This window comes from Eimeria tenella, genomic scaffold (assembly GCF_000499545.2).
Source record: "Eimeria tenella Houghton genomic scaffold, Eth_scaff272, whole genome shotgun sequence".
Lineage (NCBI taxonomy): Eukaryota > Apicomplexa > Conoidasida > Eucoccidiorida > Eimeriidae > Eimeria > Eimeria tenella.
Window position 1 is genome coordinate 1 of NW_013544233.1, and position 12,105 is coordinate 12,105.

The 12,105-nt window shown below is 51.8% G+C and overlaps 2 protein-coding genes across 2 annotated transcripts; one reads left to right on the top strand and one right to left on the bottom strand.

The window, feature by feature from the left end:
* Nucleotides 1–3,311: 3,311 nt before the first annotated feature.
* Nucleotides 3,312–9,393, bottom strand: ETH_00005580 (transportin, putative; the record flags this gene model as incomplete). Its single annotated transcript, XM_013379395.1, has 10 exons — nucleotides 3,312–3,326; nucleotides 3,671–3,928; nucleotides 4,316–4,507; nucleotides 4,825–5,061; nucleotides 5,477–5,571; nucleotides 5,764–5,956; nucleotides 6,655–7,026; nucleotides 7,298–7,740; nucleotides 8,124–8,256; nucleotides 8,449–9,393. 10 exons carry the CDS (start codon nucleotides 9,391–9,393, stop codon nucleotides 3,312–3,314), a joined length of 2,883 nt encoding a protein of 960 aa, XP_013234849.1.
* A 1,072-nt stretch (nucleotides 9,394–10,465) lies between these two features.
* On the top strand, nucleotides 10,466–11,999 carry ETH_00005585 (Protein phosphatase 2C-related protein, related; the record flags this gene model as incomplete). Its single annotated transcript, XM_013379396.1, has 5 exons — nucleotides 10,466–10,797; nucleotides 11,240–11,323; nucleotides 11,542–11,637; nucleotides 11,809–11,892; nucleotides 11,948–11,999. 5 exons carry the CDS (start codon nucleotides 10,466–10,468, stop codon nucleotides 11,997–11,999), a joined length of 648 nt encoding a protein of 215 aa, XP_013234850.1.
* Between the last annotated feature and the right edge of the window lie 106 nt (nucleotides 12,000–12,105).

Below are 12,105 nucleotides of genomic sequence, written 5' to 3' on the forward strand. Positions count from 1 at the left end.
AACCCTAGACCCTAAACCCTAAACCCTAAACCCTAAACCCTGAACCCCGAAAGTTCGTGCCGAGTGTTGACATCGGCAGTCAAAAAGCAGCAAAATTCATATCCTCGCCAAAACTAAACCCTAAACCCTAAACCCTAAACCCTAAACCCTCGACCTCAGTGCACCACTGGACACTCCAGTGGCCCGCCACACTTTGAGAATTCTTTCTGTTGCTGCTGCCAGCAAACAGCCAATTAAAAAATAAATAAAACAAAAACTAAACCCTAGAAGCCTAGATAATGAACCCTAGGAGCTAAACCCTAAACCCTAAACCCTAAACCCTAGCACGGAAGCGCAGTCGGCCGCGCCACACTGGCATCTCCCACCGCCACCCCAAGCCCCAAACCCTAAACCCTAAACCCTAAACCCTAAAACCTTAACCCTAAACATGAAATCTGATTTGTAAACGAAAACAAATTAACGCAAAAATCCAGAAACGCCTATTTAGGCTTTTTTTTCATTCCAGAGCCCTAAACCCTAAACCTAAACCCTAAACCCTAAACCCTAAACCCTAAACCCTAAAGACTGAAGGCTACGCGCGAAAACCTGAGCCGTAACACGTAAAGACTGAAAACAAGACCCTTGGCACTAAACCCCAAACCCGAGCAGGCGAGCCGTAAACCCTAAACCCTAAACCCCAAACCCTAAACACTAAACCCTAAACCCTTAACAGTCAACCCTAAACCCTGAGCGCTTCACAGTTCGTCTAAGAAGAGAACATGGAGCTGCATGCAGCCTTTCTTTCAAACCCTAAACCCCAAACCCGAATAGAGTAGAAGCAGCAGCAGCACGTACATGTTACAGTGGCGCAATAGCAGCAGCAGCAGCAGCAGCTGCTGCTGCTGCTGGGCTTGTGCAACACACACAATCTGCAGAGCCACTGTAGCAGCAGCTGCAGCAGCTGCAGCAGCAGCGGAATTGGGGTGAGCGGGCTGCATGCATTTGGAAATCTTTTCGGCAAAAAGGACTCGAAAGTAATGCATTTGAAGCATTTTTTAATTATATTTTAATTTAGATAAATAATTTGATTTAAAATAGTTCTGCATGCATCCGAACTTCCCCACAAAACCAAAAAGCAAAAAGCTTGGAAAACGGGCTGTCTGTACACCGCGTGGCCGCGTTCACCTGAATTTGAAATTTGCAAAGAATTTGCAGTTTTTTGCATTTCGATCAAATTTTAGTCCATTTTGACGCTCTTTTGTTGCATTTTTTGTTTATTTTTTCCTTTTAATGTTTTATTGTCAATTAAAATGGCTTCTTGTCTTTTCTAATCTTTTATTTTCCGCTTTTTGTTGCCAAATTTCAAGTGCACTCCCACTGTGGCGAAACATGCCGCCCTCAATATGCTGTATGCACAGTGAGCGCGGAAAACGCGGACTAAGATTGGATTTAAAATGCAAATAAACTAAATTAACTTAAATTAATTTATTTTTAGTTTAATCTCATGTAAATTCAACTTAATTCAGGAAGGAACTGCTCGCAATTCGCTGCAAACAGGCATTTCTGACGCGAAAGATCTGCTGCTGCTGCGGCGCTGGGGTGTGTCTACAGCTGAGCCTCGCCAAACATGTAGAGAACTCGAAAACTGATTTAAAATAATTACTTATTTATTTTTAGACTAAATCAGATCTAATAGATGGAAAATAAAAGAAATAAAATGCGAAAATTGCGTCTTTTGTGCTGCTTCTGCGAAAATATAATTAAAATGAAATGAAAAACTCTAGAAAGAAATAAGTGGAAGAAAAAGAAAAAAGAGAAACTGCCAGGCTGCTGCTGGAGTGTCTGTACACCGCAACGCCCCACAAATTCCTTTTCATTTGGGGCCGCCGAAGAAGACAAAAAAAGAAAAGAAGCAAAAGAGACACTTTTCAGTTGAAGCAAATAGAGAAAAGTTAGGGGAGGTTTTGCTGCTGCTGCTGCTGCTGCTGCCGCTGCTGCTGCTGCTGCTGTTGGGCCTTTCATCTGCACTAAACAAACAACACGCTAGTGTCCGAATGAATAAACAATAAATATTAGGAGTGATAATAAATAAATCATAATAAATAAATACTAACTAACAAGAATAATAAATAATAAATAATAATAAATAATCAACAATACATACGCGTACAGAGACACAGGCACGCACAGACAGACGCAGGAGCCCACAGAGACAGCCGCAGCAGCAGCAGCACCTGCTGCTGCTGCTGCTGCTGTTCTGTGTGTCTTAGGCGCTCGCGTGTTTGGAAACAAAAGGCTGCAGATTCAAGTGTATGTACACCTCACCTAAATGCATATAAACACATATAAATAAATAAACAACAAGAATTAATTAACAGCAGCAAAATAAAATAATATAAAGACACATAAAAGACACGTGAGCAAAAATGGAGCAGCAGGAAATCTGCAGATAAACCCCAGAGCTGCTGCAGCAGCAGCAGCTGCAGCAGCGGGAGCCGCTGCTGCTGCTGGAGGCCAGCGCGTCTGCAGCAGCAGCATTTGCTGCCGTGCGTGCTGCTGCCGACTCGCTGCAGCAGCAGCCCTTTTGCTGCCTCAGCAGCCTTTTCGATGCATCAGCAGCCTTTTTGCTGCAGCAGCAGCTCTTTTGATGCATCCGCAGCCGTTTAGCTGCAGCAGCCTTTTGCTGCCTCAGCAGCCCTTTTGCTGCAGCAGCAGCCCTCTTGCTGCATCAGCAGCCCTTTTGCTGTATCAGCAGCAGCTTTGCTGCAGCAGTAGCCCTTTTGCTGCGGCAGCAGCAGCAGCAGCAAATTAGGCGTTTAGACTCAAACCAAAGCGCTGGCCCAGCTGCTGCTGCAGCTGCAGCGGCAGCAGCGGCTCAGCCCCAGCAGCAGCAGGAGTGCACATACACCGCAGCTTCTCCAAATTGCTGTTGCCAAGAGCTGCAGCAAAAAGAAAAAAGAAATAAATAAAAGCAGCAATTGAACAAACCCCACTAGTCAGGCTCCGCAGGACAAACAACGCAGCAGCAGCAGCAGCTGCTGCTGCTGCTGCAGCGACACAATCAGCAGCAGCAGACGCGCCACTCTAGCAGCAGCAGCAGCAGCGCAAATTGCGGGAGCAGCTGGAGCCCAAATCACAGCAGCAGCTCCAGCAGCGCCACTTGCGCAATAACAACAACGCGAGCAGAAGCAGCAGCAGCAGCAGCAGCAGCAGCAGACCATGCATGACTCTGGCGAATTGCTGCTCGAGCTCTGGCGGAGGATTGTTGAAAGACAAAACAGCAAAAATGAGCTCCAGCAAACCATCAGCAGCACCCGCAGGGTTTGCTTCAATCAAGCCGCATATTCCTGCAAACAAACCCTAAACCCTAAACCCTAAACCCTAAACGCTCAGCACCCTGAGCGGACAGCCGGGCGCAAAAGCGAACGCGGCAGCACTCCGACGGCTGAAGCAGCAGCAGCAAACCCGCAGCAGCAGCAAGATGACAGCAGCAGAAGCAGCACACCGACAGCAGCAGCAGCAAACGGGAGATTTCCCCAAAGTGCACGAGCAGCAGCAAAACAGCAGGCCAGCAGCAGCCATTCCACCGCCCAAGCCCCAGAACAGCAATCAGCAGCAGCAACAACAGCTGCTGCTGCAGCAGCAGCAGCTGCAGCAGCAGCTGCTGCAGCAGCAGTAGTAACACCCCCACCATCCCAAATCCTCCTCCCCCATCAGCCGCAGCACCCCTCGCCGCACCCCCCTCCGCAGCAGCAGCAGCAGCAGCAACCACAGCAGCAGCAGCAGCAGCAGCAACCACAGCAGCAGCAGCAGCAGCAGCAGCAGCACCTTGGAAGGCTCCTGCCTTGTCAGTGTCGTTTCGGGCAGTTCTGGCCACAGCGCACCAGCGGCCCAAAAACTGCGGCAGAAAGGGGGCCAGCCGGTTGGGGCACACGCGGGCTAGCCGGCCCTGAAAGCAGCAGCAGCAGCAGCAGCAGCAGCAGCAGCAGCAGCAGCGGCAGCGAATGGGCTTTGGGTTGGCTGAAGTCGGTTTAGCTTGGTTAAACGTCTGACAGATTATCTACTTTCTGGGGCTGAAGCAGTTGCGTAAATGGGGGCGCCACTCGCAACGTGCAGCAGCAGCAGCAGCTGCTGCTGCTGCTGCTGCAACAGCAGCCGTGGCACACGCGCAACAGCAGAACACATGCAACAGCAGCAGTAGCAGCTGCAATAGGAGCAGTAGCAGCTCCAGTAACAGGAGCAGCAGCGGCAGCAGCTGGGCAAGCAGCACCAGCAGCACCAACAACAACAGCAGCAGCAGCAACAGCAGCAGCAGCAGCAGCAGCAGGAGGCTGACGAGTGTGATGGCGACGTTTTGCAGCAAAGCGCGGTGCATGTCTTGCTTCTGGAGAATGAAAATAAGTTGAGCAGCAAGAGAAGCAGCAAAAGGATCCAAAAGTTCAGGAGACACCCGAAGAGACAATTCTCCCAAAGCCCAGCCCGCATTGTTCGCCACCGAAATGGCTCCGTGCAGCAGCTGCTGCTGCAGCTGCAGCAGCACCGCGTCGCAGTAGCACAGCGCGCCACGCTCCGCAGCAGCAGCAGCACGAACACGCAGCAGCACACACAGCGGCAGCAGCGCAAACAGCAGCAGCAGTGGCGCACACAACAGCAGCAACAGCAAAACCAGCAACACAAACAGCAGCCCATAGGACAGCAGCAGCGGCAGCACCAACAGCAGCAACACTAACAGCAGCAGCAGCACCAATAGTAGCAGCACCAACAGCAGCACCAGCGCCAACAGCAGCAGCACCAACAGCAGCAGCAGCAGCACCAACAGCAGCAGCAGCAGCAGCAGCAGGTTACAATGGGGAAGATGACGTCAGGAGTAAGCAGCACAGCGCAGTGTCTGGACAGGTCGCCGACGAGGGCGAGGGCGGACTGCAGCACGGAGGGACTTTTGTCTTGGCAGCACTGCAGCAGCAGCAGCAGCAGCTGCTGCCGCTGCTGCAGCAGCGGCAGCAGCTGCTGCCCCAGCGCGTCCGCCACAGAACTCAACATGTCTAGCGAACACTCCAGAGTGTCGCGGTCAGGCCACACCGACTGCAGCAAATAAATAAATAAGCAAATAAATAAATAAATAAATAATTAATTAATTAATTTAATTTAATTGGATTTAATTCAATTGATTGAAGGAAAAGCCAATAAAAAGATAATAAAAAGATAGTAAAAGGATAACGAAAAGGGAACAAAAATAAAAAGGTAATTAGAAGAAAATTAAAAAATAATAAAAAGATAATAAAAAGATAAAAAAATGACAAAAAATAATCAACGGATAATAAAAGGACAATGAAAAGATAATGAAAATAAGAGGATAATAAAAAGATAATAAAATGATAATAAAGAGATAATAAAAAGAAAATAAAAGATAATAAAAAGTCATAAAAAGACAACAAAATGAAAATAAAAAGATAATAAAAAGAAAATAAAAGGAAAATTAAAGAAGAAAAAGGCTGACAGTGTCTCCCTGGTTTTGGGCTTCGATTTGCTGCAGCACTTGACTCATTCGCTGCTGACACAAATCCAAAACTACAGGCGCGTAGGGAGCAAACGCTGCAGACACAAGCAGCAAAACCTGCTGCTGCTGCTGCTGCTGCTGGTGGGGGCCACGAGCAGCGGCCCCAGGCCCACCAGCCGCAGCACTGGACAGAACAGCCGCAGCAGCAGCAGCACCAGCAGCAGCAGCAGGGGCAGCAGCAGCAGTAACGACAGCAGCAGCAGCAGCAGCAGCAGGTGGCGGCGCACCTCCCTGCATTGCTGCTGCAATGCATGCAACAGCTTCACTAAGGGCCAGACACAGCGGCTGCCCCGGCTGCGTCTGCTGGCTGAGCTGCAGCAAATCCAGCAGCAAACTGCTGCCGAGAGAGCAGCAAATGTGGGGCCCCACACCTTCGGCCAAAGTGCCCAAAGCGTCGCAAAGAATCAGCATGTTTTTCGTCTGCGCAGCAAATGCAGCAGCAAATTGAACGGAGCTTCTTTTGAAGTAAATTAAAATCAAAAAGAAATCATTTATTTGATTCAAAAATCCAAAAAATAAAAAATAAGTTCATTTATTTATTTCAAAAAGCCAAAAATATGTTTTCCTGCTGCAGCAGAAGCAAGTTCACAACGCAGGCAAGTGCAGACGCCAAACAAAAAGCAACAAGCAGCAAACAGCAAATAAAGGAGGAGTTATAAATAATAAATGATTTATTGTGTATAATTTGTTGTACATAATTTAAAATAAACGTTTTCAAATAATAAATAACTAAAACAAGAAATGAAAGTGGTGAATGGTGCACTGTAGCGACACCGAAACCGCCCGCAGGTGCAGCAGCGCAAAGAACGAAAGAAGTTGAAAAGAGGAAAAAGTGATGAAATGAAAGAATAAAAAGAATTAAAAGGAGATAAAAAAGGAAATGAATGAAAAATAAATCAAAAATAAATGAAATAAATCAAAAATAAAAGAATAAAACGAACAAGTCGCGAAGAAAGCAGAAATAACGGAGTTGAAACGACGCGGAAGGAACCGCAGCAGCAGCAGCAGCAGCAGCGGCAGCAGCAGCAGCAAATTCCAGGGAAAACATTGAAAAAAGGAGTAAAACAAAAGAGAATATGAAATAAAAAAGGAAATTAAATAAGAAATGTTTAATTGACCTGATAAAGATGCAAAGCCCGCTGCAGCGCAGCAAGAACTGCCTGCAAATAAGGCACCAGCAGCTCCCGGGCCTCATCTTCTATAGCAGCAAAAGCTGAACATGCTGCTTCCTGGACTCTTTTGTTGCGGTCCAGCAGCCGCTGCAGCAGCTGCTGCAGCACCTGCCCGAACAGGCTCTCCTGCTGCTGCTGCTGCGGCTGCGCTGCTGCTCCCGACGGCGGCTGCGGCTGAGCAGCCGACGGAGAGCCCCCGCTCCCCACTCCCTGCTGCTGCTGTTGCTGCTGCTGCTGCTGCTGCTGCTCGTGCTCCTGCTGACACAGCCAGGACGCGTAGCGGGAAATACACCAGCAGGATATGCTCCGCAGCAACGGCTGCAGCAAACAACAGCAGCAGCAACAGCAACAGTTGAGGCCACAACGCTTAGGACACCGCTGCAGAGATGCTGCTGCTGCTGCAGCAGCAGCAGCAGCAGCAAGAGCAGCACCAAGCCGACCGCTACAGCCAGAGAAAATGAAGACACCAAAATAAGGAGGAAAGCAAGAGGAAGCAAAAAGGAACAGAAAGGAGGGAAATGGAGAAATAAAAAAACAAAAAAAGAATTAAAATAAATAAAAATAAAACAAAATAAAAAAGAAAAAGTACCTTGGGGTGCTTCGAGAGCTGCAGCAAATAAAGCAAAACTGTTTGCAAGTGGGGGCTGAGGGCCTCTTGGCAGCCATGAGCAACAGCTCCCAGCGAAAGAACTGCTGCTTCCTGCTTCAGCCACTGTTGCTGCTGCTGCTGCTGCTGCTGCTGCTGCAGGCCCTCCTCTATCAGCGGCAGCACAAACGGTAGCACTTCGTCTTTAAAAACAGCAGCAAAATGGTCCAGAGCCAAAGCACTCCCCTTTCTAACACTCCAGCTATCTCCCCAAGTGCCTCTTGCTGCTGCTGCATCTTCTTCGTCCTCTTCTGCTGCTGCAGCAGAGTCCCCTGCTGCTGCTGCTGCTGCTGCTGGGTCCCTGCTGCGGTGAAATCGCGGCGCCACGTCTTGCGCGTCGTCTGCTGTTGCAGCATTATCTTCTTCTAGTTGAGATGCATCCATATCTAAACAAATAAATAAACAAATAAGCAAATAAATAAATATTAATTAATTAATTAATAACAAATAAATAAATAATTGTTTCCGCAATTCGCTTTCTGCTGCTGCCTGCGCGAGGCCCGGGTGACCTCTCAGCCTGGAACGCCCACACCAACCAAGGGCAGCAGCAGCAGCAGCAGCAACGCTAGCAGCAACAGCATAGAAGCAGCAACAGCAGCAGGAGAGAACAACGGCAACACAGCTCGCAGCAGCAGCAGCAACAAAAGTAGCAGCAGCAGCAAGAGTTAACAGCAAGAGAAAAAGCAGCAACCGGAGCAGCAGCAGAAGCAGCAGCAGCAAAAGCAGCAGCAGCAACAGCAGCAGCAAAATCAACAGCAGCAGGCCTCACTCAGGAAGTCAGTCTCTGTATATATCGTGTTGGCCACCAGCAAAGGAATTAGCTGCGGCAGCCTCAGCCGCAGCTGCTGCAGCACGTGCTGCTGCTGCTCCGGGCCAGAGTTTGAAGCTTCCCGCAGTATGGCCTGCAGCAGCAGCAGCAGCAACAGCAGCCAACGGGGCGTTCTCCGTAAAGCGGAGCGAGCAGCAACAGCAGCAGCACAGCACAGCAGCAGCAGCAGCAGCCCTCTCCCGCAGCAGCAGCAGCCCCCCCATCCACGTGGCTCGCCAGCCACACCCCAGCAGCAGCAGCAGCAGCAGCAGCAGCAGCAGGTTACAGGCCAAAACTCGAGGGCGTCCTGCTTGAGCTGGTAGTCTTCAGCGCGGAGGCAGCGAATGAAGAAGTCCGCGAGAGGCCCTGCTGCTGCTGCTGCTGCTGCTGGCTGCTTCTCCAGCACCTGCAGAATCCCATATATAACTGCGCGCTGCGTCTTGGGATTTGCTGCTGCAGCAAGAGACCCCAGGGCCCCCCAATAGTCTCCGAAGAAGGAAGCAAAAGGAGCTCCTTCACAGAAGCCCTGAGCAGCAGAAATGAGGTTTAAAGTGTACACGGCCTGCTGCTGCTGCTGCTGCTGCTGCTGCTGCTGCTGCGCGGGCGCTGCAGCAGCGGCGGCCGGGGTCGCCTCCCGCAGCAGCCGCGGCACCAGCTGCTGCTGCGCCCACGGGATGAACACCAGCAGCTGCTGCTGCTGCTGCTGCTGCAGCTGCTGCTGCTCCAGCTGCTGCAGACGCACCCCCTGCAGCAAATCCTCTGTTATCTTCGACAGGGTGCTGAGAGCTGCTTCCGCCACGTCCCCGTTGGGGGAGTCCAGCAGCAGCAGCAGCTGCTGCAGCAGCTGCTGCAGCTCCTGCTGCTGCAGCTGCTGGCAGCAAACCAGCGCCGTCACGGCAGACCCCGCTGCAGCCCGCAGCGGCCGCGCCTGCTCCTGCAGCGCCAGCAGCAGCGGCGGCAGCAGCTGCTGCAGCTCCTGCTGCTGCAGCTGCTGCTGCCGCTGCAGCGCAGACTTCAGGCTAAGGCCCGCAACCTGCCGCACATCTGGGGTGTACTGACAGCTCCCCAGGATTGCTGCGTAGTGTATGTACACCTTGGGGATTTCGCTGATGCGGCTGAGAGCAGCAGCAACTTGCTGCTGCACCTCGTTGCTGCTGCTGCCTGCAGAAGCAAACACAGCAGCAATTTCCTGCTGCAGCTGCAGACTCGCGCCAGCCTCTGCAGCTGCCATTCTCAACACCTGCTGCTGCGCCCGCGCCGGCGGCCAAGGCGGCTGCGGCAGCGTCCTGCTGCTGCTGCTGCTGCTGCTGCTGCTGCTGCAGCAAATGCTGGAAAAGAGAGGAGCAACCCACGGGACCCGAACAGCAACAACAGCAACTGCTGCTGCTACTGCTGCTGCGGCCGCCGCAAGACAGAGCCAGGAACAGTGGGAGAGAACGCTGCTGCTGCTGCTGCTGCTGCTCCTGCCGCCGCTGCTGCTGCTGCCGCTGCTGCTGCAGAAGGTTTGCTGCTGCGGGAGCCATGCGTTTTGCCAAATTATGCTTCTAATAATATCTGCTGGTGCTGCGGTACATGCAGCAGCAGCAGGAGCAACTCCTGCCAGCAGCAGCGGCTACCATAGAGGGGCAGCCCCCCAGCAGCAGCAGCTCCAGCAGCAGCAGCAGCAGCAGCCCGAACAGCAGTTTCAGTTATTCAATTTTCTCAATTTATTTTTTCTATTGGACGATTTTTTACTGCTGCCCCTGTGTGTAGGCGGCGGCGCGTTTCTTACTGCTGCTGCAGCAGCAACAGCAGGAGCAGCAGCAGCAACAGCAGCAGCTGTCTGAGGCAGTACATGCAGCTCACTGGGAGCAGCAGCAGCTGTTGCTGCAGCCAGCGCTGATGCCTTCGCTTGCTGCTGCAGCGAAATAGGAGCTCTTCAAGGCAGCAGCAGCAGCAGCGGCCTCAGCAGCATCAAAGAAGGCCAGCAGCAGCAGCAACAGCAGCAACAGAAACAGCAGCAGCAACAGCAGTAGCAACAGCAGCAGAAGCCAAACAGCCGAGAGCTGTGGTTGCAGGAGGTGCAGCAGCGAGGCAGAAACGCAGCAGCAGCAGCAGCAGATGCTGCTGCTGCTGCAACTCAGCAGCAGTCTCAGCAGCAGCAGCCGCAGCGGCGGGGGATTTCGATTTTAGTGGCACACTGCGGGAGCGCGGCCGCTGCAGTTGCTGCAGCAGCAGCTGCTGCAGTTGCTGCAGCAGCCGCCACAGCAGCTGCTGCTGCAGCATCAAATTTAGGTGAATAAAAAGGGCAACAGCTTAGCTCAATGGTTCCATCCTTTGCTGCTGTTGCTGCTGCTGCTCTGACGGCAGCAGCTCCATCGCTGCTGTGGCGGGCAGTGGAGAGCAGAGCGCCAGCAGCAGCAGCAGCAGCAGCAGCAGCAGCAGCAGCAAGTGCTCCTGCCTCACGACGAGTCCTCCCCGCGAGTTTCCTCTCCAGCACGTGGAGCAGGCCCACTGCAGCAGCAGCAGCAGCAGCACGATGGCAGCAGCAGCAGCAGCAGCTTCGCAGCTTCTCTGATGGTCCCAGCTGGGCAGAAGAATTTGTTATGAAGGCAAAGGGAGAAGGCCCTCTGGCTCCTTTGTACTTTGATGCTTAGTAAGCAGCAGCAGCAGCAGCAGCAGCAACAGCAGCAGCAGCAGCAGAAACAGCAGCAGCAGCAGCAGCTCGGGTTCAGTTTAGCGGGAAGGCAAAGAGGGAGCGGCGAGGAAAGGGACTCGCAGCCTTCTGAACATTGGGGTTTAGGGTTTAGGGTTTAGGGTTTAGGGTTAAGGGTTTAGCGTCTAGGGTTTAGGGTTTGTGTTCAGCCAGGTGATGGTGCCGCACCCTTCAAAGAGAAGCCGCGGCGGAGAAGACGCAGCCTTCTGCAGCACGAAGCAAGCAAACCCTAAACCCTAAACCCTAAACCCTAGAGAGTCCTTGTTAGGCGCTTCGTCGGAGCTTTGCGTGCCTCTCTTCCTGACCACCTTTTAGCCTCTTCCTCACCTGCTGCTGCGCTGCTGCTGCTGCTGCTGCGCTGCTGCTGCTGCTGCTGCTGCAGCTGTTTAGTGGTTGCTGACGGCGTGGGGGGCTGGGAGTCTTCTGGGATCGATCCCGGGCTGTATTCGAAGGAGTTGGTTAAGAGGTGAGGGTTTTCATCTTTTTAATTTTAATTCTTAATTTTTAATTCTTTTATGCTTCAATTCTTTTTATTCTTTTTAATCTTTTTAATCTTTTTATTTTTTAAAACCTTTTTATCTCTTTATTGTCCTTTTGTCGCTTTTGATTTTCATACTTTTATGTCCCAAGCAGCAGCAGCAGCAGCAGCAGCACCAACAGCAGCGCGGTGCGGCTGTGGTGCAGGATAGCAGCAGCCGTAGCAGCAGGAGGCTCTGCTGCTCTTAACCCTTTTGTTGCTATGAAGAAGGCCTACTTAGCTACCCACGCCATTGGCTCCTGGTGAGGGTTTAGGGTTTAGGGTTAAGGGTTAAGGGTTTAGGGTTTAGGCTAGCCGCAAGGGCCTAGCCTGGGTACTTGCAGGGCTTTTAGTTCCGTGCCCTTCTTGATGCGGAACTGCAGCGCATTTAAGGGTTTAGGGTTTAGGGTTTAGGGTTTAGAGTTTGCGTGCAGCACTTGCTGCTTGGTGCTGCTTGACTGGGAAAAGAGAACCATCAACGCGGCCAACTTGGGGGACTCAGGCTTCCTGCTCTACCGGCAAGTGCTAGGGTTTAGGGTTTAGGGTTTAGGGTTTAGGGTTTAGGGTTTGCAGGCCGTCGAAGAAGGGCATCACCAGCCGTAGCGCGTTTCAGATCCACGGCTAGGGTTTAGGGTTTAGGGTTTGCAGGCCGTCAAAGAAGGGCGTCGTAACCCGCAGCGACTTTGAGAGCCACGGGCTAGGGTTTAGGGTTTAGGGTTTGCAGGCCGTCG